General features: G+C 38.3%; 1 protein-coding gene across 5 annotated transcripts in view; it reads right to left on the bottom strand.

Annotated features, from left to right (window-relative positions):
• PDZRN4 (PDZ domain containing ring finger 4) overlaps positions 1-27,722 on the bottom strand; it is a 234,099-nt gene that overhangs the window by 97,411 nt on the left and 108,966 nt on the right. The window contains exon 1 of one of the 5 annotated variants that reach the window (XM_068190021.1): positions 1,922-2,263. The exons of the other annotated variants lie outside the window; for them this stretch is intronic. Coding sequence (XP_068046122.1) covers positions 1,922-1,990 — 69 coding nt within the window. The 5' untranslated portion in view covers positions 1,991-2,263. Of the gene's footprint in view, positions 1-1,921; positions 2,264-27,722 lie in introns of those variants that run through there. 5 annotated transcript variants of the gene reach the window in all.

The following is a 27,722-nucleotide window of genomic DNA, read 5'->3' as shown; positions in this document are numbered from 1 at the left end:
CAGCACCAGGCTCACTGCATTTCAACTCCCCAAGGAACCTCCCTGAGATCCTCCCAGGGATAACACTTTATCTGGCAAGCACCATAGTAAAAAGTGAAAGCATTAGTTAATTTTGCACCTTGGCTGCTCACATCCACAGACACTCCAACTCAATAGCAGAGAAGATAACAGAGGGAATAATTCTTCTTGAATCTCTTAAAAACCCCACATTACAACATTACCTTACAGAATATTTTGAAAATGCATTTACTCCAAACCAGACACAGTCTTTTTCCCATACACACATGCAGCCCTTTAAGAAATGTCTGATTCTTTTCACAGCAGAACCTGCATTTCTTATTCCCTGGCACAGAAATGCAGACATTGACCTACTCTACTCCATTTTACACTTTCAGATCAGTTTGGCAATCCGGAACTGGGGAGAGGGAAAGGGAAGAGAGGGAAATGTGCTGCTGCTATGCTTTTCCCTGTGCTGTTACTGTAAGAAAAAATGATGATGGGATTACGACTAAATATTGAACTAAAGGGAAGTGTTCCACCTAGAGACCATCTTCATCAGGCAAGGCAATGGGCATGCTACCTGCAAACAGACACTCTTTTGGGATTAAATGCACTTGCTGGTTCTGTGGTAAAAAATGATGCAGAGGTATGGCCCCCAGTAGTAATTAACAATGTTAATCTTCTTCTTCCTCTCTATGGTGATAAAAAGAGTAATTTTTATATTTAATTAATGCAGAGGATCATTCTGGAAACTGGCTAATGAGGCTCTGATCACATTACCATGAAAATGTGCATTAACACCACAACTGAGGAGGCTGCTTCATGTGTAGAGAATCCACTTTGTAATTAGCCCACTGTGAAATGAATCATGTCAGGAGGAACTCTGAGGGAACCAGTGGGCACTGGGCACTTAGCTGCTGCTGTGCCAATAGACCACCAACATTCTAAGCTGTTTTTTCTCCCCTGCACTGCCTGTCAGCAGCAGTGCAGTCCAAAACTGCCAGTGTTCAGCCTCTATCAATGGCAATGTGTCAAAGCGAGAACAAATTATAGCGAGGGAGAGAACAGATGCTGAAAGGCACTAAACTTTAGTATGCTTGAGTCTGCTATGCCAAGAGGAAAAAAAAAGCAAACAAAAAAGCTGCAAATCAAATACTGATTCAATAGGATCTGAGCAAAAATTATGGGCTATTATGGGGAAGTACTTGTTTCGTCTTCTCTCATCTTATTCTGAGGGAGCTGGAAACAGAGCAGCAGCAGACTGCTACTCTGCTATGCACTACACTGTTAGGATTCTGAAAGAGACACCAAAATACCTAAATGGCATTATGATCTTTGTCTAGTAGTATACAGAAATAACATGCACACAATGAATGAACAAGCAGCACATCTCAGCCATGGAACCCTGTTGTACCTGTTTAAAGGATGACAACATGTTTCAGAATTATTTCAATTTTAATTAATTAATCTGAAAATTTAACACACTTCTCAGCCAGCACAGATGTGCCATAAAAACTTTGTTCCTTAACTTAAAAATACCTGAGATCACAGACCTAAGGCTTTCAGAGGCAGCAGTGCAATTTATCTGAAATCAGTCTTATTACCCAAGCCAAGGGCTTCCTTAAAACACCACCGATACGGTTCAATGAGACTGCTGCTATATGACTGACATCTTGGCAGAAGATGCACAAAAATGTTAAAAGAATCCCACAGGAAGTCATCTGAAGGGGGAGTGGCATATGAGCAGAAAACAACAGACACCCAAAATACTAATAATTACCAATCTCCCCCCGAACAGTTTCACTAGAGATTTTGCAAAAGAAAGAAAAAAGGCAAAGCAAAACAAGAGCATCTCTACTTACTGTCTGTAAAGCACACACATTTTTACTCTGGAGATGCTGGTAATATCCTCTGCACTCACCTGTGAAACTTCATAGAGCAGTTTGTAGTGTTCCTCTCTCTTCTGAAAAGTGCACAGATTGCAGCCCATCCTAATAAGCAACACAAGAGCAAAGCCTCTAATTTCCCCAGCACTGAAAGGCAAATGCACTGACGGGGAATCACCCTCCAGACTTGTCTACTGTTTTTCATCAGTCACTCCAGCCCCGGCACACAGGCACGCCACTGTTAGCTGGAAGCACAAGGCAGGGCAGTGCGTGGCAGCATGCTCTTCTTCCCTTTCCCTAACTATCTTACACTCACGTATACACACACAGAGTTTCGACTCAGTTCATGGCAACACTCCCCCTGTCTCTGCATCAGTGCACATGACTACACAGATTCCCACTCATGAATATTAATAGCGTCTCATTGATTATTTATGACAGAACGTGTTAGCAGGGAGGGGTGTCATAGCTGCTGCTGATGACAGATGAATATTCACTAATTAAGAAGCAAATGTACTGTGGTTAAACAAAATTCACTTGTGTCAATACCAACTCTGTTTATTAAGGTTAGAGAGACTAAGGTGCATGCATTCCACCCACACTCCTCTCAATTTTTACAGTAATTGTGAGACTAATTCATTAATGGAGCACAAGTCAAGTCTTATGTTAGGTCTCCACCTTGTGCAACAGGGATCACAGAATACATTAAAAATATTTGTAAGCATTTTAGGAGAGTGCTTGTGAAACCTGAGCTGATGTTGCTAAAAATTTAAACTAAAGAAGGCAGGAGAGAAAATTAACCCAGATGGCTATACTGATAGCTCCAACTCTGACACTGCCAAATTTAGCCAAAATTCCACTGTACTCATAAAAGGCATAATTCCATAACAATGCATCATGCACATATAGGATACGTGGAAATGCAGGTGTACTTGACCTGGTGCTTTTTACACATAGACACATATTTTACTGTTTATTAAATAATCTCCCATTCAAATCTCTTTCTTGCATGTAAAACAGATTAATAGTAATTATAGGCCAAATTTCTCAGAAACTCAACAGATACATCCTCTCAGACTCCCAGGTATCAAAGCTATTATTTTAATATGTCATTATATACAATTTTACCATTTGTAAATTAGATTTTAATTGTGCCACAATTCTCAATGTGTGTATAAAGAAAAAGATGCATTTAAAATTAAACTAAACGCACGTTAAATATTAAGGCAAATGGAAATAATATTAATTCAAGGCTGACATTAATTCCTGTATTGTACATCATGTAATCCAATGGTAGTTACGCAAGATAAAAAGCCCAAGCCATAACAAAACAGGATAGAAAAGGCAAAAGTTTATCATTTTTTATCTTTGCTTTCTCAGCAACTTTGCTCATAAAGAACTATATCAAGTGCTTATTTCAAAACATCTTTAGTCTGAAGAGGATAGCAGGTGGGATCCAAAGCAGAAATAATTACTTTGAAACCAGTGAAACCAGTTAGTTAAAATTAACATTGGGCCCTAAAGAGCTGCATTTACTGAGAAATCATGTACAGCTACTATTTTTTTTGGATGCAGTTTCCTAAAAGTGCTTTGTCAAATATTTAAAATCAATAACAGGAATTTATTCTAATGAACATTAATTGATAAGAAATTGGCTTTGCATCTAGCAGCACCTCAAACACCAGCAGCACTGGTAGCAAGCAGATCAACAATCATGTGCGGCTTATCAGTTCAGCCCCTTGGGATATAATAATCTGATTTTCTGGGCCCTAATTTTACCTAATAGACAGGATGAGAGCTAAGCAGAGAAACATATAGGAAAAACTGGACCATTGTTGCAAACTCTGCATGGTAGTAAAGTTTGCTAGAGCCTCTAGGTAAATTATAAATAGGTTGAAACTAAATCTTAATTAAATTTCATCTCCTTTAATAAATGTTTGGAGTCAGGAAGAATCAAATAATGACCATTAACAGAGCAAGCTATTCACATACCAGCTTCTACCAGTGTTCTGAAACAGAACATTAATTTTCATTTGGTGGAAGAACCTGAGCAGGTAGGTTTGGTTATGAATTTCCTCCGAAGCCCAAGGATTTCAAAGATGAACCATGGAGGCCGGTTCATCATTGTTAGAAAGAATCAGCCTCTGTTCTACTCCTCCACACTCACATGAAATGCTGTTCATGCTGAGAGGTTTAAACCCATGTAGCAAACATCAACTCAATCTTTGAAGGTTTCTGTATTGTAAGGTGCAGAAAGATTCTCAGATGTGTAAATTTTGAACTTAAGAAAGTCAGATCAATGAACAAGACAACAATCATGCAAGGACAACCATGCCATCTTTCGACGAAAGTGTTCTCTTCCACTGATACAACTTCTTCCTCTGACACATACACAGTTTGAAAGCTAAACTACATTCTTGAAAAGAAACATTATTTACCCTGGTATATTTTTGATAGTTTCTTAAAATTAGTTCTTAAAATATCAGGGGGAAAAGGACATATTATTACAGGATTCCAGTTATATACAAGAAAAAACAACAACAACCAATAGACAAAATAACCAATGGAAAGCTACAGCTGAACTTTCAGCAGTTTTGCCTTACAGTGTCTATTTTGTTCTTTCTCTGGTTCTTTTGTTTACTTCTCTGGAGACAACATAAGCTTGGCCATTAATTTATCAAGTGCCTGCCCTCTGCTCACACAGAGTAAAAAGGTTCTGCTTCTGCAACCATTAATGGCCACAGTCTGAAGAGCTGAATAGATTAGATTTCTTAGAGAAGGAAGTGTCTACTTCCAGGTTCCTGAGCTCCATCTAAATATGCAACTCTGAGCTTACATGTGGTCAAAATACAAAACTTTGTGCAGCATATAAGAACATTCAAGGCAAAACTAAAAAGAAATATGTGATGTGCTTTGGCCAAGTTATGCCAAGAATTTGATATTGGTAAGAAAGCAGTTTCTTTCTTTCCCTCTTCCTCAACTTTATTGCCCTCCAACTTTTTGTAGCTACAGGGATCAAAAAGGTACAAAAACATAATCAGGTCACTCTTATTTTATATGTAATTCATAGATAATTCAATAATTCAATGCTTTTCCTAATTTTGGAGTTCTCTATGATCACTGCCTACAATTACCAGCAATCAATAATGCAAACGCATGGAGTTTAATTTTAAGAGCGTTACAACGAAAATTGTTAACATTTTCAAACAATGTGCCCTTGTTTAGGTTCCCTAATTAATTTTAAGTATTTAGGAGATGACTTATATTTGGTATATAGTTACCTCATTGAGTACAGCACAGTAAAATTATAAGCACCCATGCTTGAAAATTTATCATTGTAAAAAATTCAAGACAATGACACTGCAAATTAAAGATCACTCACTCCTTTATATCTTCTTTATCACACACTAAAAGATACATAATAAAATATAACATTTATTTTAAGTAAGGACAATGAAACTGTTGGTCCAAACACAGTGGTAAAACCCAGTGAAGTATATGTGGAATTCCAAGTTTTCTTTGCAAGCCCTTGAATTCACACTGTCCTCCTGATGTACCAACGCCACAAAATTTACTAAATAAATTTTGAGGAATTCCAAGAAATCTGGCTCACAGAACAGATGGCAATGCAATTTATAGTCTAAGTGCTGCATAGCTGTAAAACAGAAGTAGCATAAGAAAAACGGAGCTGGAGAAAGCTTTTGCATATCCCCACTATTCCAAACAAAGGCTTGAACTCATAAGATTTAACCTCAGTCTGGGTAGATCTTTTAGTCCGTTGGGATATTTAATGTTTTTAATGAAGCCTCAGCTGCTGGAATCAGGTGATCTTTTGCATCAGTCAGTTTGCATATTAGAAAAACAAGGAAACTTCCAGACCTATGATTGCAGAGAAAAACTTAAAATATAACCCAAAGACTCAGAATTTGCATACAAGCTAGCCAGCTTGAACTCTAAAATAACAGAATGTATATATGAACCAGTAGGATAAATGAAGGTGCAAGCTATAGAAGTACAAAGTAACTGAAATGGGCTTAGGCTTCAATAAAATGGATTTTTGCAAATACAATAAACGAGAAAATCTTACCACAATCCCTACAAGATACATGAAAGTCTTACTCAAAGTAAAAATGCTGTATGTTTTCTACAGTCATCAGACCATACTTGAAAATGCATGAACAAAAAAACTAAGAATTTCTTTCTACAACAAAATGCAATGTTCTCTGGAACATTAAGTTAGGAAAGACATTTGTTTAATCTCATATCCTTTACCACAGCTACCAAGATTTCATGCACTGGTCAAAGTCACACCAAAATTAAAGGTGGCAAAAGAGGCAGGACATGGAATTCCTATGTTCTGTATTTCCCAGGGGGACTGTAATTTCTTTGAAGCCTATTTAGGCCTGCTTGACACTAAATCAAATGGGCTCCATAAGTGGAATTTTCCATTGGGCTTAAATGCTTCCTGGAAGGCAGGGAGCGCCCATAACACCATACACAAGTCCAGTCTATTGATATCTATTGATTGTTTTTCCCATTCATGATTAAATTGACATGGGAACTATGGGAGCCTATGGGATTTATGGGATTCCTTGTCAAAAATGCAAATACCTGTCTAAAGGGAAATGGAAAGCAAGCACATGAGAAATCCTCTCTGCCACAATTGCTTACAAGTTCTACTTGTTCTTTTTGTTCTATACAGGAAAAAAAGAAAACAACCCCCTTGTTTTAACCCATTTATCTACTAATACAATGTGAATGAGCTGGCTAGCATTCTTTGGGGAAAGTACAATTCCATTACCACATCTACTAGCCAAACTTCAGACTGCTCAGAAACTTTTTGTCTCTTTTCTTTCTCAAAGAGTCACCCAGATTATTTTTTCCCCATGGTTTTTACTCTGAATGGCTTCCTTATCACCCTTAAACTGGTGCCATAATAATTAGGGAACTGTTGCAGAAAACCAAATGATGCCTAATACTGAATTTTAAGGCCTTAGGAATACATAAAGGTTGGTGTCAGGACTTGGTTACCATCTTCTAGAAGGACCTTGACTTTCTCTTGACTTTCTCTATCTCATCAGTTAGTTATAAGGAAACCATCTCACACAACTTCATGTTTTTTAAACCATATGATCATGTGAAACCAGGCTTTTAACTGCACTAGAGAGTTTTAACACTATGGAGTACACAGAGTAGAATTACTCATAAATAAGCAATTTAAACAATTTAAAGGAAACAAGAATTAATCAGGATAGCCAAATCTAAAGTGTATGAGCAAAGTTCAGGGGAAAAAGCTCTGATTATAGATAAATTTAGATGTGAAGCCCCATGTCAATAAATACTGCACTTAGGGAACACTGCTAAAATATTCAGTCGTGGTCTCTAAAGTAATTATATCTACTCAGAAAATAGGTCTGGAGTTGTGGATAGTTTCCTCCCATTGCCTGAGGAAAAGACTAACATTGGAGCAGGAACTATTGAAACTGCACAAACACCAGAAATATCCATATATCCATATAGCCAGCAGTCCTAGTCTTTCCATCTTTAAATCATTTAAACAAAATGGAAGAGCTATGAAGCACAAATGAGAAATACAGATTATAATTCACTTTCCCTGCATCTTCCATCTTTATATGTATTCTCCTGATACAGAACACATTCCTTCTCACATTACACAATGAAATAATAAGATGATACATTTAAAACAGCAAAAGAAAGCCTGGATTTTTTTTTCTAATAAATTTGACAGTGGAATGCATTACCTCAAAGGAAGCAAAAAGCAGAAAAGAGTTCAAAAACATATTAGACAACTTTACAACAGGTAACTGTTCACTAGTCATCTACCTGCCTAGGAAGCCTATAATTCACCAACTTCTGGGAGCTATGAGAAATAGAACAGCTCTGAGATTTCCTTCCATGCATCCCCTTGCTGATAGCTTGCCTGTGTTTATTATTTTCCTCTTTGGAAATCTAATATTGGCAACATGATCCCTTTACTATTTTAATTCTAAAGGTCCAAACTTACCAGTTCTTTCACAAAAAGCTAGAATTTCTCTTTAACTGAAAGTTCCTTAGCTAATGTTAGCTACTAATACAACATAAGAGTCCAACAGCATTAATGATCACATCACTTTGAACTTCAAACACATCTATAAAAGTACATCTTCTTATTGTCTTAATCAGTTTCAAAGCTTTTCAAGCTACATCTGTCTCAAAATTAAAAAGAAGAAAAAAAAAAGTTTCCCCAACAGCTTAAGATTATATCTGAGTGTTTTTATACCCGTGTGGGAAAAAAAGACCATTGGGAACTGAGATATGCCAAGTTCAGGCCCAGATCAAACAACGGCAAATATCAATGAAAAGCCTCAATGAGAAACTGAACTCACAGTACAAAATTAATTCAAGGGTTGAAGCTGCAGGGACTGGTTCAGAGGACAAGAGCAGTGGTGAGGAACTCCTTGGCTCTGTTCTTTCCTCTGATACCTGCATCATTAGAAAAGCTCTTCCTTTTTACATTCTTATAAAATAAGTAACAGCAGTCTTGCAAGGGCATCAATTCAATAAGCCTTTTAAGACTTTACAGAGCTTTTCAAAGAATGTGTTATGGAGGGCTGTTACACCCACCCAAGTTCTGCTGAGGCCACCCTTGCAGTCTTCAGCACTCAAATTAATGAATGTGTCTTGTGTGGTTTCTCAACTAAAAGTTTTAAGTTTTATACTGCTAATCAGTATAGAAGCACAAAATGAAAAATTACTCATGTCTTGAGAAAGTCCCTTGCTAAAAGGCCCTTTGAGTGTAAGTGCCATTAGTTCAATAAATCTACAAGACTAGTTTTGGTACACCCGAATATTTCAAAAGTGAATATGCAGAGAAGAACAGTTTGTCATGAATATAGCATAACCAGTGCAGAGACACATTTACCAATATGGACATGCCACTGCTCACTTTCAAAGCTTGTACAAGTGGCAGTCTGGAAAAACTGTCGAGGAATACAGCAATAAAATAGATAATTCTGTCTTACCCCATATAAATGGCCTACTGTGCCCTAGAAAAAACACACCAGGATTAGGGAAGTTTTCATGGCCTTGGATGGATTTTCATGGTATTGAAGCTGAAAAGGAGAACTGTATTGAATCAGGCCATAAAAGCAGCTACTTTTCTCCTCCACTAAAGTATAAAGATGTTGTAATATAACTGTCAGAAGTTAACATTACTATAGTAAAAGATAATTTTTCAACACAGATATGACCTATGTCTCTAAAGAAATAGTTAGAGGGTTGTTGGATGCTTATGTGTAACTAGTCATGTCTTCATCACCCTAAAGACAGTATTAGTGGTGAGTCTCAAACCTGGCTTCCAACACACACTTGATAGAATGAGGGATGCAGGAGTACACCACACAATGCTGCAGGAGGAACTGCCCACACTACTCCCATGTCTGTCAGCTAGTCAGACTAGCTGAGTTTGGTTTAGACTGGCTAGTTTGATTTAAAATAACAATGTAAACTACAGTCAACTCTGTTTGTTGACAGTCACTAACCGACCACCATAGAAGCACCATTAATTCTGTTGTCATCAGCAAATGCTTTGTAATTATTTAAAATGAATGCAGCTTCCTCTTCTTGAAAATCCCCACTGCAGCAAAGGTTTATTTGTACACTGTTTGGGCTTTCTAAAGTTTAAAATTACTGCCAGTGCACCTGTTTTCTAGAAGATCATTAGGTAAATGTCCAATCAACCTGGCTTTAGTTACCTTACCGTCTGCTCTAGAAGAAAATTAATGTTATTAGATGTGCCTTTCCCCGAAAATTGCTGGTGTTTGGTTACTGTGGCAGCTGTCAGGGAGGTGCAGAGGTCTTTCTGCTGGATGATGACCCGGCAGGCTGCCTAGGCACAAACCTGGTCCCAGCCTCGTGCCAGCTGCCCCACCCGTGTCAGGGTGCCCTGAGCCCTTGCAGTACACCAGAGCTCAGCCTTGCCAGTGTGCCCTGCCAAACCCCAGATCTCTCTAAGTCCCACCCATCAAGAAACAGAAATGTCAGGTCTGAACTCAGGCATAAGGAGTTAGAAAAATGTAGAAAAAATAAAAAACTCTTGCAGACCTACATGGATGGAGACAAATGAAATCTGATTAATGATGCCTCTTTTTCTTCTATTTTGATGTCCTGTGGAAAAGAAATTAGCGTAGCAAATCCTGCTTTATCTCTGAATGAAATTTCAGATCCTTAGTCTGAACCCCTCTCCTTTTTCCTGGAATAAAAAGCCAAAATGAAGATCTTGTCAGCTTCAGAAGGGAGATTTGTCACACATCAGTGGTTTGCAGGGGTGAATGCCCACCCAGCCACCACTGCCACCCAGCCTCTGCTCAGCTGCTGCCACCTCTGTGCTGTGCTTCAGCCTTACTTCCAGCAGCTTGCCAGGACTCCTGGATCATCTGAGCCCTCTGGACAGGGGCATTAAAAACTCTTTTTGAACATAGCTTCCTAAAATAGCTAAAGGACAATATAAAGTGGAGGAAAATAATTCAATCACACTACAGTCAAAGAATGGTGCAAATTACAGTGAAGCACTTAACTTGTATTTAGCATAAAAGCATATGAAACAATACATACATCAAGATCACTTAAAAGAAACCTTCAGATAAGAAGCCAGAATTTTAGAGGCAATGGTCTCATTCATTTTGCCAAGACTGAAGCAGATAAAAACCATCACTGTGCTCTGAAGAAGAGACACTTAGCACCTTTCCTCAACAGTAAGGATCAATTGATGAAATAGTAGCAATACCAGTGCAATTCATCTGGGATGAAAATCCTTCCAAATTTAACTTTCACACAGTGAAAACATGCTCTCTCAGATGTTTTGAGTTTTGGATTTCAAAATGTGCCTTTCTTGAAATACATGCCCAAGCTCTGTTATGTATTTTGGTTGTCAATATCAGTCATACATAAAAATAAAGCAGAGTCCAGACCAGATAAATGTGGTGAGAAACTAAGCAAAAATCTCCTGTTCCAGGGATCTTTGCTGTGTAATTCTCCACTGATGTTCTTCTCAGTACTAGTGCTGGGAAAAGCATGATCTTGAAGGGTCGCTTCCAACACAAAGCATTCAGTGATTCTGTGGTTTATCTAAACTTCCCTTAGCAGGAAGTGTCCACCGCGGTTTGTCCAACACTGCAGTAAGTGCCCTCAGTACCCTTACAATTACCAAAAGCAAAAAATGCTATTTCTTAAAAATTGTAAAATAAAATTATATCTTTGCAGGATAGATATTTTAGAAGACACTGTTTGGAGTTTTCTGTCAAAAGGTTCAAGACCACTTGTAAAATCCTTCTTAGCTCCTTCAGTAAGGCAGGTCCTTACATTTGTAAGAGTTTGAAGATGCTCACAGGCAGACAAATACCTTCCCTGTGTTCTCACACCTGCCAACTTGCCTGCCCAGACTAAAGCAGCCTGATGCAATATAAAAATGGTGAAAAATAATCTCATTTACTCCAGAGCCAATTTCTGTACTACTGAACCATTTATTTCAAAAGAAAAACAAAGGGCATCTGGCCAGGTAGGCAACTCCTATTGCTAAATATGTTCACATTTTTATTTGCCCATAACTCAGACCCCACATTTTCAACTCATCTTCAGAGAGGTGAATGAGATGCTTTCATTTACTATGGGGAGGAAGAAACATCTCTGAAAAAGGATTTTACTTACCAAACTTCAAACTACAGGCAGCATGTATGTGAAAGTTCACACTAGAAGTAAAAGCAGTGTATTTCCAAAACTCGTATTTTTTACAGAAATAAACTTTGTGTCTTATAAAATAGAAAGGTCTTTTAACAGAAGAGAAAATATTTAACTTTCTAAAAGTTAATGTCTATTCTCTTCTCTACGATTCCTGCAAAAGATGTGAAACTAATCACAGGAAAATAAAGAAGAAAAAGGGAAAAAATTAAGGAGAATAACTGACTAGGAAAGGGTGAGTGCTTTTTCTGCAAGACCTTTGCATCTAGTCTGAATATGTTTCATTTCTATGCAGTTCTTGTGCAGGACACTAGGATTATATGTATCAACTTAATTCAGTGATAAGAAAATCCTCACTATAAATCCTACCATGTGGGACAACTCTGTCAAGATCTTGATTATCAAAACAAATGAACAGACAGTAAAATGTGACATACATAGCATACACTTTATATTATAAATTAGCCCTAGCACAACTGACACATATAACTGTAAGGCAATGTTAAGGTTGCTATGGCAAGCAATGTCTTTCCTTCCCCAGCACCCGAATCACAAGTATTCTGAGTCAATGACTTCTAGAAAAAGACAAAATATTTTCTGTAATTAAATATTATCTGCATCTAACACAACATATTTCTCTGTCCCACTGTGGTCTCCTTCGAAAGTTACTGCTTTCAAGAGTGACTTCACCCTGCCACTGGAGTGACTAGCCAGAAGCCCTAAGGTTGTTATTTGCCCCTTCAGCAGATGTGTTGGAGATTTATTGTAATGCTTTAGGGACTGGATACTGATGGTCAAATAAATTAGAAAAGTCATGCAGTGAGAAACAACATTGTCAGCTCAGGGAAAATAACAGTCCTGTTTCAAGCTACAGATATGAATGGAAATGCAAGTATTTTAGCTACTGAAAATGTTGGATGTTATACATTCCTCAGAAATGGATTTTCACGTAAGAACTGAGGGTTTTTTCAGAAACATTCCCACTTTTGGTTGAAATTAAAATAGTAGGAAAAAACTCCAAACCACTGTGATTTCAACATACTTCTCATGCAAAATGGTGTTTGGAACTCCTAAAGCAGAAAATTAGGGATACATTTAAATAAATGGAGTGAGAAGCCCCAGTGAAGAATTTAGTAAAAGCTATTTCTCTTAACAAACATGACAATGCACCAAGAGCTCTCCTGCACAAAGACTAAAACACTGGAGAGAACGCATTCCTGACACAAGGTGTTCAGAACCTACATTAGGACAGGCTCACCCTTGCTGTGAGTCTTATGCAGTAAGCCAGCTGACAGCTTCACTGCTTACTCCTCCCAGAAATCCACCAGAAATTCAAACTAGATTAGTTTCTCCCAGCTTTCTTTAAAAAAACTCACAAACAAACCTGTGTTCTCATAGACCTCGGAGGAAATGATCAAAAACTATTATTTAGCTGTTAATTTCTGTGATTACAGAGTGTTCTTTTTCTTTTAAGTTAGGACATACATATATTGATCACCAGCAGACCCAGCTATGACCAGATACAAATCACCATGGGAAATGCTCAAGTTTCTGCATGTGTAAGAAGGACTGCAGAAGGCACTTGTGTCATCTTTCTACTGCCCACTGTAGTTCATTGTATAAGCATTTTGCAAAAGGTTACAATTCAACTGAAAAAAATCAATCACTTAGGTGCTTTTCTGGACATGTGCTATCCTAATGGCAAGTGAAGTGATCAAATAAGAATGAGAAGCAAAGATCTTGAAAAACTGCCATCCTCAGCTGGTTTGTTTAAACCCTCTCTCTACTGTAGGTGAAGATTTATATAAAGGTTTATTTTCTGTTTGAAAATACTTTTTATTCCTTCAGGTACAAGAAGAAGAGCAAACAATTCTATGCAACTAAAGGAGATGATTTAAAAATAATTAAATTTAACTCATACCAAGAAAGTCCTGGCAGTAAACTACTTACATAACAGCAGAAGTCAAGTTTCACACTGAATTTTTCATACAGAGGTATCAAAGTACCTCATAAAATCAGGTAAAGCTACGACCATTTTATAATGTGTGAATAATGAAGAATTACAGCAATGCATAACACTGAAATATGACAAATAATTTTCAAAATTTAGCACCAGTGGAAAAAGTACCAAGAAACTCTATAGTGAGGGAACTGCCCAGCACCAGGAAAGTGATGGTACACATACCAGAGGATGGCATCTAATGAGCTGTTTGGGATAACAAAACCATTTTGAGATTTTTATATACATTGCAAAGAAACAAAACCAGTATATGATATTAAATCCAGCCTTCAATGAAAAACTATTTGAGGAGAGCTCTTAAAATAAACACATATAAAATTCATATCAGCTTCCAGCCAGCAACACAAACCTATGCAGTTTTATCACGTTTTTTCCTTTTCTTCCTTCCTTTACTGTATGGTGAGATTTTAATTTTGCATATTCTGCTTCGTATTTCTTTTTTCCTACACTGGCATAAATTCCATGCCTTGCCACAGCTCTGCATTTATCTCCCAATTCACCCATCCATGACTCCAAACAGGTCCCTGCTGCTGTGTACAGCTTTTGTTCACCACGTCCTGCTTCTTCTCAGCTCTTCTTTACTTTATTTCCCTTTACCCTTGGCTTCAAAACTTCCCCAGCATCATTCTTCCTGTGTATCTCCCAAGAGCTGAACTCTAAAATAACCTCGAGGAGAGGAGAGGAGAGGAGAGGAGAGGAGAGGAGAGGAGAGGAGAGGAGAGGAGAGGAGAGGAGAGGAGAGGAGAGGAGAGGAGAGGAGAGGAGAGGAGAGGAGAGGAGAGGAGAGGAGAGGAGAAGCCTGAGCTCAGCGCATGTGCCCCTGGGGCTGCTCCCCACCACAGTGCCAGCTTGCATATTACAACAAGCAACAGCTACACACCTGTTTTCCCAGTGCACAGCAAAATAAACCAGGATGCCAGGGCCACAGGTTTAATTGATTCTCTTTGTCTTTCACCCTGCTTCAGAAGTCAGTCTGATCAATGCTATTTCACACTCTTCACTGCAAGCTTTACTGATCTAACCTCTGACTAAACACAGATTCATCAAAGGACGGGATGCAATATTTATCCTTTGCAACACACAGGGAATGTCATGTTACAACTTCCTCCTGGCTTTCCTCTTCTATTAGGAGAGGAGGGGAGAAGGAATGGAAGGAGGACTTGCGCAGCTGAAGTGAGCACCAGCACTGGAAACTAATGTTGTGTATTTATCCACTCACATTAAGTATGGAAGAGGCAGTCATAGTTCATGTTCCCTTGGCACTCTTGAAATTCTTTTCCTTTCCATCTTCCAGAGGGTGACAGAAAATAGCACTTACTGACAAATGCTGGGGGAAAGCACAAGACCTAACCAATAAATATTATATGTATCTATATGTCTAAAACTCTCCTTCAAGTCTAAACAAAGTAAATATGAGAATCCCCATAGGAAGTCATGGAAGCTGCCAATTCCTCTCAGAAAGGCAAATAAATCAATTTTCTTGATGCTTCCCTACATTTCTTTAATAATCTGAATAAAAGTTGCCAACAAGTGACACAGCAGAACATGTTCATTTGTCAACACAAGCCAGCCTTTCCCTTGTCAAGTGCCCAGGGGTGAAGGGAGGCAGTCGCTGAGGCTGTGGGAGCATTGCCCTGGCAGTGCCCACACTGGAGGTACCCAGCAGACACACTCACGAAGAAATAAGGCTTTGTCATCTTGTCACATAGAGGAGAAGATTACTTAGTCAAAAATGACATCTAGGATTCCTTTGTGAACCTGGTATAAAAAGTTACTTGTACCACTTCAAGCACCTACTGGTTTCCTCTCCAGCCATCTGCCCTTACTCTATCTTAGCTTGTTATCTGGATGGACTTTTCTCAAGGAGAGTTTCTCAGTTCTATTCAGTGGTGGGTCTATTGCTGACTCCTTTAGTGCCTTCTCCATATAGACTAGATTGTTTGTCCCATATGAAGTCAAAGAAAGGTTGAACCACAGCACAGCTTGGCTAATCCTGGCAGCTGTTGATTGAATATTTCAATTTTGAGCAGTTTTGCTGAGATAACATGTTTTTAATCACTTCCTATTCAAGGTACTCACCTTCACCACCAGAGACCCAGATATTAAAAGCTTATCTGCCATTCTTTCCTATCACTATCCCTGCTTCCATAGCCCTACCTTATCTTTAACTTCTTTTTTTTAACTCATCTTTACTTTATTAAAAAAAAAATGCAACATTCTTCCCCTTGCATCTCTCTTTTGCTCTTTATGAAAACCTTTAACTTGGGCTTAAATATTCTCCTTTTTTTCTATGCCAAACGTCTTGTGTGATCACATTCCTATATCTCCATAAATCTATTTCCATCAGAGATTTCTTCTTCATCAGGTCCCTCACAATGAAATCTTGACTCCTCTGTTAAAATTGAGTTCTGATTTTCTCGACGGATAGGTAGTGAACAGCAACCTCCTGAACCTCTGTCTGAACCCAGTATGTTGGAGAATATGAAAGAAACAGGCTTCTTCTCCCAAATAGGTCTATTCCAGGAATTTTTTTTCCAAACCTGACATATTACTGGAATACAAGCCAATCTAAACTTAAACAGCAAGTGGATGATTTTAGAGACTTAACTAGCACAACTCAGAGCCTGCAATTAGGACCTACAAGTATTTCTGATGACTTGAACAACTGAATATGTTTTCACAGAAAACACACACTGAGCCTGTAACTGAATGTGGTGTAATCAAACAAGCTCTCAAAAGCTGAGAGCAAGTGCTTACCTCAAGAAACCATGGTAGGGCATCAAATAACGAAGAGTTTGAAGTCATCACCCTGAGTACTCACAGTTTGACCTCTGGGTGCAAAACAAAAAGGACAGTGTGCCTTCTCATTTCCCATGCTAATACCTAAGGTATCATTTCACATAATTACTACTATATTTGCAAAATTATCCACAAATCTCCCTTCAAAAGGCATGTGTTTTTCACAGAAACTCATAAAAATTGACCTGATTATTCACCACATTCTTCAGCACAAACTACCCAAAGCTTCAGCCTGTGGCCCTGCATGCATCTGCCCTGTGCTGTGTGCTAATTGAACCATGGTTGTACAGAAACACTTGGCTGGAAAAGAGCCAACTTATCTCTGTGCTCCAAAAGAATTTTTAAAAGGAAAAGGAAACTCCTGTTGTGAATTATGAGAATGAGAATCCTTCAAATACTGTTAATAGAGTGATAAGAATTACCTTTTATTCATGTTTGTAATACTCCTATCAGCAATGACTTACCCTCTCTCCCTAAGCTTCAATTTAAGATTTTTTTTATAGAATTACTTTCCAGAGATACATATTAGCACATTTTTTTCAAAACAGATAAATACTGCCAAAATAATTACTAAACACATCTTTCCCTGCAAAGCCAAACAAGGTCTCATTTCTGAAAACTTGTGTTATTAATGAATGGCACACTGCTGCAAACTAATTATATGTAAAGTCAATGGGTGCATGTTTAAGAATTTTAATTACTGTTCCATGATTGCTTTATATTCAATACGTAGCATAAAGGTAACCAAGCCTTTATGATGATAAGCAGTTTAATTAGAAAGCCAAGATAAGAGAAAAATGCCTTTAAGTTACAGAATTTGTTCATGCTGGTCATGTGATAACTTGAGTACATGGTTTTCCTTGGTATTTTAAAATATGAAAAGCTAATTCTACCTAAACCTTTGTTTCCTCACACTACTTGAACTGCCTTATCTGCCATTTTCTTCTCTCTCTTATGGGTGCCAACAGCACAGTTTAATTAAATCACAAACCTCAGTCTCTGAGCAGGTCCACATGAGCCCCACGCTCCACGGCCAGCGCAAGCCTCCCAGTGAGCTGAGAGCAGCCTGGACTGAGCACTGGCCGTGCAGCACTTGCCCTTTCAGCAAACTGTCTCGGAGGATGGCCATTGATTTCCTAGTTATTATGAACATGGAATTATTGGATGACAGATGATAGAGTGTTAGGTCCCACAAGTATTTTCCCAAATGGGCTATCCAGCCAGTGTTGCCGTGGCAACGAGGCTGTTTGACAGCGCTTATGACAAAGAAGTCTTTGCTCAGAATTCGGCTACAAAAGAGCTCCCTGCTTCCTATCTTATCCTCCCTGGTTTTATCCAGCATCTCCTTACTGCCTCCCCAGCCTGTGCCTCCAGTTGGCTGCTCCAACTCCAGCCAAGGTATGGCACTGCTGTCATCCTTTAGTTCTCCAGGAGAGCACCCTGCCCATGATGGGACATGACTCTTTTGCCTATGATAATGTCTATTCTCCTAAAGTCTGACAGTCCTGAAGCCACTGGCAACACAAGTTTTGCATCAGAAAACACAACTGAAGACCTAGGAGGAATCATGTTCACAAATCAGCCATTGCCTTGCACAGTTAAATGATAAGTAATTTCTTCACCTTCCAGCCATTAGTCTTTGCTTGCTTGGAGGTTTTTTTAAGCCTTTTTTCTACTAGCAGGACAATATCTGAACACTTTAAAATAAAACCCAGCTACCCCTCTTCTCCAAGTGCTGTCATATTTGCTCAAACTTTCTGATCATTTCAGAAAATACCTCTCCTCTGAGCTTTCAACTCCCAAAAAAGCTGTTTTACAAATCCAAAATTACATACAATAACAGGTTATTTCACTTAAATGGGCTCACCCCCTTTTAATTCACTGGTCAATTTTTCAGAAAGACAGTGACAGGAGAGGGAATTACTGAAGAACGGCATGAACAGCTCAGGCTGGTTGCAGCAAACTACCATAAAGCTGCAGCCAGAAAGGCTCATATGCCTGGGTTTGCTGGCCAGGATGGTAATTACTCTTCACCACACACAGTTACCACCCTCTTCCACTCTGTCTCAGTCCACAGTGAATTTTGCTGTATTTTCTTCCCAGGCTGGGTGGAGATGAGCAGCATCTCAGCTGCCATTGCTTGAGTTGTGATAAGTGGGTAGGAAAAGATTTATGAAATCTACTTACATTTTCAATAGGCATCAAGTTACCTTGGCATAACTTGGAAAAGTACACCTGGGAAAGCTGGAATTAGGCCCCATTGTGAAAATATAAGTTAAAAATGTGCCCAGATATTCCCTGATATGCTTAACAAATGAGAAGTTTTTTCCTTCCAATCTCCAATAAAAATCTATCCTAAAAGGTGTGGTTTCTGTCAAGATGGAAAAATACAACTAAAAACCTTTAAAGCACACAGCATTAATGGGGGCAAGTACTGACAAGATTCCCAGGAGAAATTGAGGACTAGTTATGGAATAAGAAAACTGAGGTATGTGTCTGCAATGAAGCTTAAATGTTCAGTCTGTGCCAACTATCTTGTTTCTGTCTAGAAATACTTTAGGTCTTAAAATACTTGTAAGTGCATTAAAAAAATATTCCTGGTACAGCCACATCTGCTCCTAGCAGCACTTTTATAGGACAGCTTCAATTAGAGTTGGCTCTTGATGAGCCTCATCTAGGCTGTGCTGCACAAAGCAATAAACAAGGCACTGAAAGCACATGGAAAGCTGCAGCTTCATGCTGCCATCAGCCCCCACTGTCATATTTTCTCTCCTTTCATAGCCTCCTTCTAGCATAAGCAAAGCTGTAAATGTTTTAGGGCTCTGTGATAGTCCCTGAGAAAAACAGGGAGCATATGTAATGTATTTTCACATGGAAAAAAAAATGAGATCCTAATTTCTAAAGTGTGCCTTCTGTCCAAACTATACCCTTGACACTAACTCAGCTGTGATGCAAATCACTTTACAGAGATTACTCAGCCATAGATGATTCCAAGGTACCATCAGAAGGGTATTAGTCAACAATTTCTCATGAAGTACAATTACATGTTTTCTATATAATTCCCTGACTACCCACTAAAATTTTGCTGATATTAGCCCATCTAAAAGGCATTCCAGGGACCAGGAGCACAGATAATATCCATTACAAAACCATTCTGTGGTTTCTGTCAAATCTAAGTTAAATGCTCTGTAGGGACTGGAAAGCTGCTGCAAAATTGCAGATTCAGGATCTATACAAAACAAAGACAATACGTCAATATACTCTTCTTTTTAAACAGAGAGAGGCATTCAAATACATGAAGATTGAGCTGAAAAGGATGCATCCAATGGCATAACATGCATTCCCTCTGAGTACCACTGTGATGTAACTCTGAGGACTTGCCTGGCCCATAGACATAATTGATGTCATCTGGATTTTCTCTAATTTCTCATGCAAATACAAAATCAGTACCAAAGGCATGTAATTATCAATAGGGAAAAAAAATGATAAGTTTTTTTGTAAAATCCCTTCCCCTTCTCTCTTTTCAATAAATTGTCAAAACATGTCCCTTCTGAAGACATTTAAATGACTAGATGGTTCAAGGCACAGGTAATTCTACAAACCCCCTCATCTGCAGGTCATAAATTTGGCTTCAACCTCAGCTGGTAGTGACTAAACTTTACTAAAACCAGACAGATGTTTAATGTTCTATCTGAAACAAGGCAGCAGTTTCAGGCAAGGTCCTACTGGGCAGGTGTTTGCATCATTAAAACACACCACTTCTTTCAATAACACTTTTGGGAGTGTCAGCAAAGAGGCCAAGGATGGAGTGGACTTGAGGACTGCATATGTTGTCCTGAATGAAATCAAAAAGCTTTGGCTACTTTGGGATTGATGTATAGTGATGAGTAACAGAGAGAAACAGAAGCTATCCTTGATTTCACTAAACTTGTTCTAGGAACAAGACAGGAGTTGTTCACCTTATCATAGGCAGCCAACTCCTTCTTAAATCTTTAAATTCTTATCAAGAATTCCTTATCTCCTATGAATTTTCATATAATGAAAAAATATCTGAAAGATTTCAAGGTGGAAACAAGTCCCTTTAAAAAAAAAGACCAGTATTTTGGAGGGGGAGGGGTGACAAGGGCATTCATTTTGGGTTTTGTACTGCCTTTATACACTGTTTGCCAAAACAGAAGAGGCAAACTGTAGTTAAAGGAAAAAAAAAGAAACTGGAAAAGAGAAAATCTGTGAAACCTTAAAATAAGTATATTTCTTATTTGTGGGATCTCCATGGAAATAATTGCTGCTTTATTAATTTATGCTACAAAAATAGTATAAGAGAGTACAGCATTGAAATGAAACTTACTGTAACAAATCAACCTCACTAGTATCTTTAACTGAAGTCACTGCAGGTAGCTCATTGTCAGTGTCTCAGAAAGTAAGGGAACAGCTCCAGCATTTTGTGCTAAAGAGAACAGTGGCAAGCTACTCATCAGGGTATCCTGATGGAAAACTGCTCCAAATACTTATACTGTCTGTACTATCTGCCCTTTGGCTTCATGTTGCTTCTGTCAAGATGAGAAATTTTGGGGCCATTCATGGACCGAAGGAAGCAGAAAGAATTTTACAGGAGCTGTCTGGATACACACCAATTACCCTCACTTGGCTAAGTTTTTAGAAGTAAGATTTTCAAGGATGTGAAAGAAAATAGAAATTTGATAGCGCTTGGCCAAGTTAGTGGAAAAAAAATGTACAGAACATGGCTTTCAAAAGAGAGATTTAGTGTGTTCCTGAAGCTGTTAAGTTGAAAAAAAATCCGTTGCTAAGTCAGGAATGGGTGCTAAGGAATACCCCTTTTTCGCTTCATTGAAGGTTGCTTGAAGTGATCTCATATGATTAAGACTCTGAAAAGTGAATGAAGAAGGTGAAAGGCTACTTCCTTCAAACACTTCAATTTTAAAATCCAGATTGCAGTCTTAGTACAGTGCAATCCTGTATAAACACAGTTGTTTAAAGATAAAACTAGTTAACCTTAGTTTGCTATGGGAAATCTCAGCAAGCTTTAAAAACAAAAAGAATACATTTGCTCATGAGGCAGAATTTTGCTATAACATAAATAGCAAATTCAATCTGCTGTTTAAAAACTACTGCATTTTAAAAGCAATTAAGAAGGGCATTTTCCCCCCCAGATTGACTTGTCAATCCTATTAGACCAAATGCTAATTAAGGGTGGAAAAGTGACTATTTTATCTGCCAAATGAAAATAATTTAGTGTGAGTTAATGAGGACTGGCTCATAACTGATTAGTCATTTTTATTCTGGCTTGTTACAGTGGTAGAAATTACTTTCAAAGGATACAGTAGGATCAGCAGTGATTTTTGCTCATTTGAAAAACAAACTGAGCTTTCCTTTGAGACTAGATTAGGCAGGCATAAGAATACCTGAAAACAGGAACAAGATAGGTGCAACAGCTGACAGCTAGTTTTGAAAATATAAACTACTTTGAATGATAATAATAACATCTAAAATATTAAGACCTGGCAATCTTTTCTCCATATCACACTTTCAACAAGTAGCCTTTGACTAAAAAAGGCCAAATTTCACTATGAAAGAGGAGAGACCAACCTCACAAATCCTTACTCTCCTGAGCAGCTTTCCATCACCATTCTACAATGACACAGAGATATGCTCACATGAAGGTTTTTAAAATCAAGTATATATGTGTCATGTACATTTTTTGAAACTAGAAAATGCTGCATGAGAATAACAAGCCCTGCTAGTCCTTCACTAATGGATAAGGAGTTGCTCAGCTGGCTCAGAAGGCATCCCAGGGCAGCTGGCCTTCAGTGTGTCAGGACACGGGACTGCGCAAAGCAAAAATACCTTGAAACAGATCACCTACACCTGTTTTATTTCTTATATCCTGGATAACTATGTGATTGTGTAAGAATTTGCATTTCTCAGTATCACTTAAAAATATTCAATTCTTTCATGACAACTGATGTATTCTACTCCCGTGGCACCTCACCTGTCCTTGAGAACCATACAGAAATTGAGTGATGACATTTCACTTTCAACATTTTGTGTAAAGACAAAAAATTATGTCAAGCAAGACCCTAAAGCCAGATTATTGGATGCTTGAAAACTCATCTCATTTTTTCATATGGACACAGGTAACAAAATAATTAATGATTTCTGGCTCCAGAAAAATAAATTAAAAACAATTAAGTCAAGATTGAACTGGTCATTTCACTACCTCAAGAAACCAGATTTATGACTGATTTAATTCAATTGAAGCAGATGGGTCTTTTCACGTAATTGCCACCATTGCAACAAAGTAACTCTTCTACTTGGTCTGTAAAATCCCAAAGGCCATAGCGAGGTTTACTCTTTACATCAACCACCACTGAGACATTACTTGGCTGATATTATTCATACTTAAGTAATTTTATTTTGGTATTGTGACTTTTAGTAGCGGATCTTCTCCAGAATCCAAAACAAAACCTGGAGAATAGAGGTAAGAAAAAAACCCAAAACCTCTCTGGGTACTAGGAAGACAATCTTTTCAATATGTTTAGGCTCTTAAAAGTTCAGAAACATACTTTAAGTTTCTTAAGTACCTGAACAGTTCTTCCTGAACTTTAAACATCTCTTAGCATCTCAATAACTTTGAAATCAGATCATGACAATTAAAAAATACAATACAAACCTAGTAAACAACATTCCAATACTTTAAAATGATAATTGATGTTCTACCTGAAACAAACACTGTTTGCTCTTGTCCCCTCTCAGCAATGATTCAGTGTTTAGATTTGACATTGAAAAACACAGGCTGCACTTAGTGACACAGCGTGGCATATAAAACTTTATTCAAAGTACATCACATGGACCAAGGGAGTTTGTTGGGCTCTTCATTGTACATTTCTATATTCACCTGCACTTTTACTGCAGCCTCCATAGTAAGTCAAAATTAATGTGGATGTAAAAGAATCAGAAAAAAACTTTGGACGTTTCCCGTAGCCTATTTACATGCAAGTTTCACAAAGACTTAAAATAATCTAGATCCTTATATAGGACTCCTTTAGGACCCTGAACTGTACTTACATATAATGTTGTATCAAGTTTTTAGTCTTAGATACGTGTCCAAAATCACCATGATGGGATGTTCATCATGCTAATTCTATGCAGGCCACTGCAATTGGAGCGAGGTGCACAAGGCCACTGTGGCACTCCACTGTATCCCAGAGCACAGTGCTGAGCAGGGGCATGCTACATGCCCTCCTACCTGTCAGAAATCTGTAACTCCATCTGCTCTAGTCCACCTGCAAGAGAGAAATAAACTTTGTCCCTCAACCAGAATATTTCCTAAGCACCAGCTTCCAATTTCAGTTAAGGAAACAGATCCTTCAGTTTTAAAAGTGTGCAGCATGTTCATTGCTCTTTAATTTCACATAGTCCCCCTGAAGCACTTTACTACTGAACAGCCTTTAATATGATTTGAAACAGATACCACTCCAGGGCTTTCTCATCTTCATCACTTGTTTGTTTTGACCTTGACATTTATTCAATTAGAACTGATTTGCCAATCAGGCACAACGCTTCCTAAAGTCCATTTCCATACAACAGTGCATAGACCCATCCAGTTAGCAATGATCTTTCCACATCCAAAGTAAAAATCTACAAAACCAAGGAGCATAGAAAATAGCCAAGGTTTCTGTCACAAAGCATCTGAAATTTTCTTTCCTACCATTGCTCTCAGTAAATGGAAAATAAGAGAAGCTATGAAACCTCTTTTGACAAATAATAAGTTCCAGCACGGCCTAACTGTCAGATTAATCAGCTCCTTGAAATTTGCCTCAGGAGGAAGCAAAAGAAGGAATGGTTCACATTCAGGAATCAGGATTCATCCCATGAATATCATGGCAGTTCCTCCACAGCTGGGGAAGAGAGGGGAACACACAGTCCCTACCACATCTCTGTCACATGCTCAGTGCTGAGAGAGGAAGAATTGTTAAAATTGTCAAGTACCATTCACAAATTTATGCCTGTGGAGTTGTTCCTTCTGGAAGAGAACCATATAACTCATACTTTTTGAAAATTGCTTGTGACAGCTTCTCAGTCTGCTTCAGGCTGGCTCTCAGTGATGATTTGTATTTTCATATACTTCTCATACATTAAGAAATTTACACCTGTCAGGTCCTGACAGAGTGTCTCCATCTTCAACCTTTTCAGGGAAAATTCTTTGCTTGCAGACATTATCCAAATAAGTTTCTATCAGAAGTCTGGGCGACATAACAGGTGGGGGTCTAAGAAATATGTGGCAGACAAGCACAGAATTTTAATGAGACAGGGGCTTTTGCACTGGCATAAAAGGGATGGAAATTAAAGTACTGATTCCTGTCACTTTACACTGCTCATAAAGCCCATGGGTTTTAGGGGAAGACATAAATGCCCACTACAGAACTTTCTTTACTACCCAGGCTGACATCAGAATTTTTATTTCTATTTATGGAATCATGCTTGGGGTCAGAAAAGCAGCTCAGAGAACAAGATTCTTCTTAAATAAGCAGGAGGATGGTCATCCCTGCTGGTACACTCCTTGATAGCAAAATAAATGCCTGCTCCCCACAGCCAAAGTGGCCAGAAGAGAGGCTGAAACATGTGAGGGATGTGAGACATGCTCAGGCATGGGACGCCTTGTGCATTCAGCCAAGCCCTGACCTGATAATCCTCAGAATGCTGACACCAATGAAGACACTTACTACTCACCACAGAAATAATACACTTTTAAGAACCTGTAAGAAAAAAAATGTGAACTTTGTAGCTCAGATTCAGTGCTATGTCAAGTACCACAGTTCTCAGCCCAAGTATTTTGTTGAAAAGACCTATAGCAGTATTTCCAGCTCAGACAATGCATGCCTGCCACGTGGCTAGCAACATCCTGGCACTGCAGCACCTTTAAAAAGCTCACATATGTCTGCAAGGACAAGGGACATCTGTCTGCATATCCTTCCCTTCACCTCTCTATTCGTCAGGATGCAGGAGGTTTCACTCCATGACTGCTCCCAATACTCCATTTTCATATGGGAGATGGAATTTGCAAGGAATGCAGGGTGACACGATAGCAAGAGGCAGTAGGCAAGAAGTGACATTATTACTTGTGTAAGAAAAGCAGTGTGGGACGCCTGGTCAAGACCATACCTCCACTGGCTGGGGATGATAATTTGGGTCAGGAGCATGAGGAAGGGAAGCCAACATCACTCAGTGTTTGTTTCTGACCTCTTTTTAATGTTGGCTGAATGAAGACCTAGACAGGACGTCCAGAGAGGGCTTCTGGCTTCCCTCACCATTTGGCACTGGAGGGATGAAGGGGTGTCAGCGGCACCAGCAGTTTTGTTATGTTCCAGTCAGCAGCAAGCAGAAGACAGAGCACCCACCCTGTTCCCCAGTCCCCTTCAAGCTCCTTTCTCACTTCCCTGAGAAATGACTCCATAGATAAAATAAAAGAAAGAATATGCTGGCAAGGACCACATGGCAACATCATGCCTCTCCTGCCTTCCTCCCTAGGAGAGCAAATATTTGCATTCTCTCTGACATTGTAAGGCAAGTTATTTCACATCTATTCCTGCTGTAACTAGCCACAGTAACACTGCCGGAAAGTAATACTTAATTGCCATTGCTTTTATAGTTTAATAAATGGTTGGATTACCAATGCTGAAAAAATGTAATTTGTCAACTGTAAATTAATGTTATTCAAATTAACTTTGGACCGTGGAGTGGGCTTTTAATGTCACTCATTTATTCCACACTTACTGTCCCTGTTCTGTAATTGATGCAAAAACTGCTAAATTATTTGATTTCTCCAATCTTTTTTAATTCTTTATTACTTGATACCTTCTGTTGTACTTTAATGATCTGCCATGCCCAGCTCTTCCAAATTAAGGGCTTTGTTAAAAGTCCCAGAGAAACACTCAACAGATTAATTTTTCTCCTTGTCCAACACCTACTTTAAGCCTCTCTTCTCCCTTTGATTGCAGAAGGAACCAAACCTCCAATGTTTATATTAGTTCTTGAACCATCTTTCTTGTTCAGGCAAGATTGCCAAGATTGCCTGTTTCCAGCAAGTTTTAAGGGTAAAAGTAACTATAACACAAATGCACATAGTGCTGGAGTTAGATGACACACTCATATACTTGCTTGAAAGTTTCCAAAAAGGTCACTTCAGTCCCAAAGACAGTCAAACCAACCCTATTAATAGCACAGTCAGCCACTTGTTCGCATTAGCTTTTTCAAAAGGCCACTTTGAAGTTCAGGCTACTGAATGCAGACTCCAGCTTTATTTCATCTAGAGATGCTTAAAAAATTCAAAACTTTTTTTTTTTTTTTTTTTTGTGTGCAAAGATTTCTGATGTTAATTGCCATATTTAGATAGACTTTTTATGAAAACACTGCTTTACTTAACTGGAAAAGTATTTAATCATATGCAAAATGAAGCATTTCTTTCAGGTTTCATTTTTCTTTGTAAAAGCCTCTAAGATGAGCATCTTTTTTTCTTAAAAGATGTCAGTTGCCAAGTACTGAAATAAGGGATGATACATATCTGAATGCACACACAAAAAAAAAAAAAAGAAATTGTATCATCCTGTATCAAATGAATGTTTGCAATGAATTTAATTAAAAATTAACAAATATTTGTAAGTGGAGACTTTCTATTCAAAGATACTGCAGCCTGTCAGTCAAGGCACAGCTGATGAACACCTGCTCTAATTCTATATACAGCATAAAGCCTAATTGTTTTGTCATTCTTGCTTATCTAAGGGAGCCTAATCACAGGATTTGAGGATGTGCCAGCATAAAGACTTGGAATATGCTGAAATTGGTCTGAAAATTAGATAATGAAAAAATTGGATGAGGGCAAAAAGACATGAAAAGAAAACAAAATAAGAAATATAATAAATGTGGTAAGTATTGCATGATTTTATCCACTTTTTTTAAAGTGGTGTCTTTATTTGTATTGGGAAAAAGAATGAAACTCTCTTTAAATGTCAAAGCAGGCAGAACTACTTTGAGGAAAGTTCAAAATACCATGAAGTGGAAAAAAAACCCAAATAAATATGCAAAGAAGCTAACTGAAATGAAAAATACAGGCAAAATACAGAGTAAATGAGGGTAAAAGCAGCTATGGTAAAATTAATTGTGGCTGAGAGAAGAAGCCAAATGCAAATAGTGTGTGAGATCCTTCTGACTCGGATGTTAAAAATTAGTGCTGCAAATGAAGTCAGAGTGAGAGCAGCAAATTT

This window comes from Anomalospiza imberbis, chromosome 5, assembly GCF_031753505.1.
Source record: "Anomalospiza imberbis isolate Cuckoo-Finch-1a 21T00152 chromosome 5, ASM3175350v1, whole genome shotgun sequence".
NCBI lineage: Eukaryota > Metazoa > Chordata > Aves > Passeriformes > Viduidae > Anomalospiza > Anomalospiza imberbis.
The sequence above is the reverse complement of the archived record's forward strand: the minus strand, read 5'-3'. Positions and strand labels throughout refer to the sequence as shown.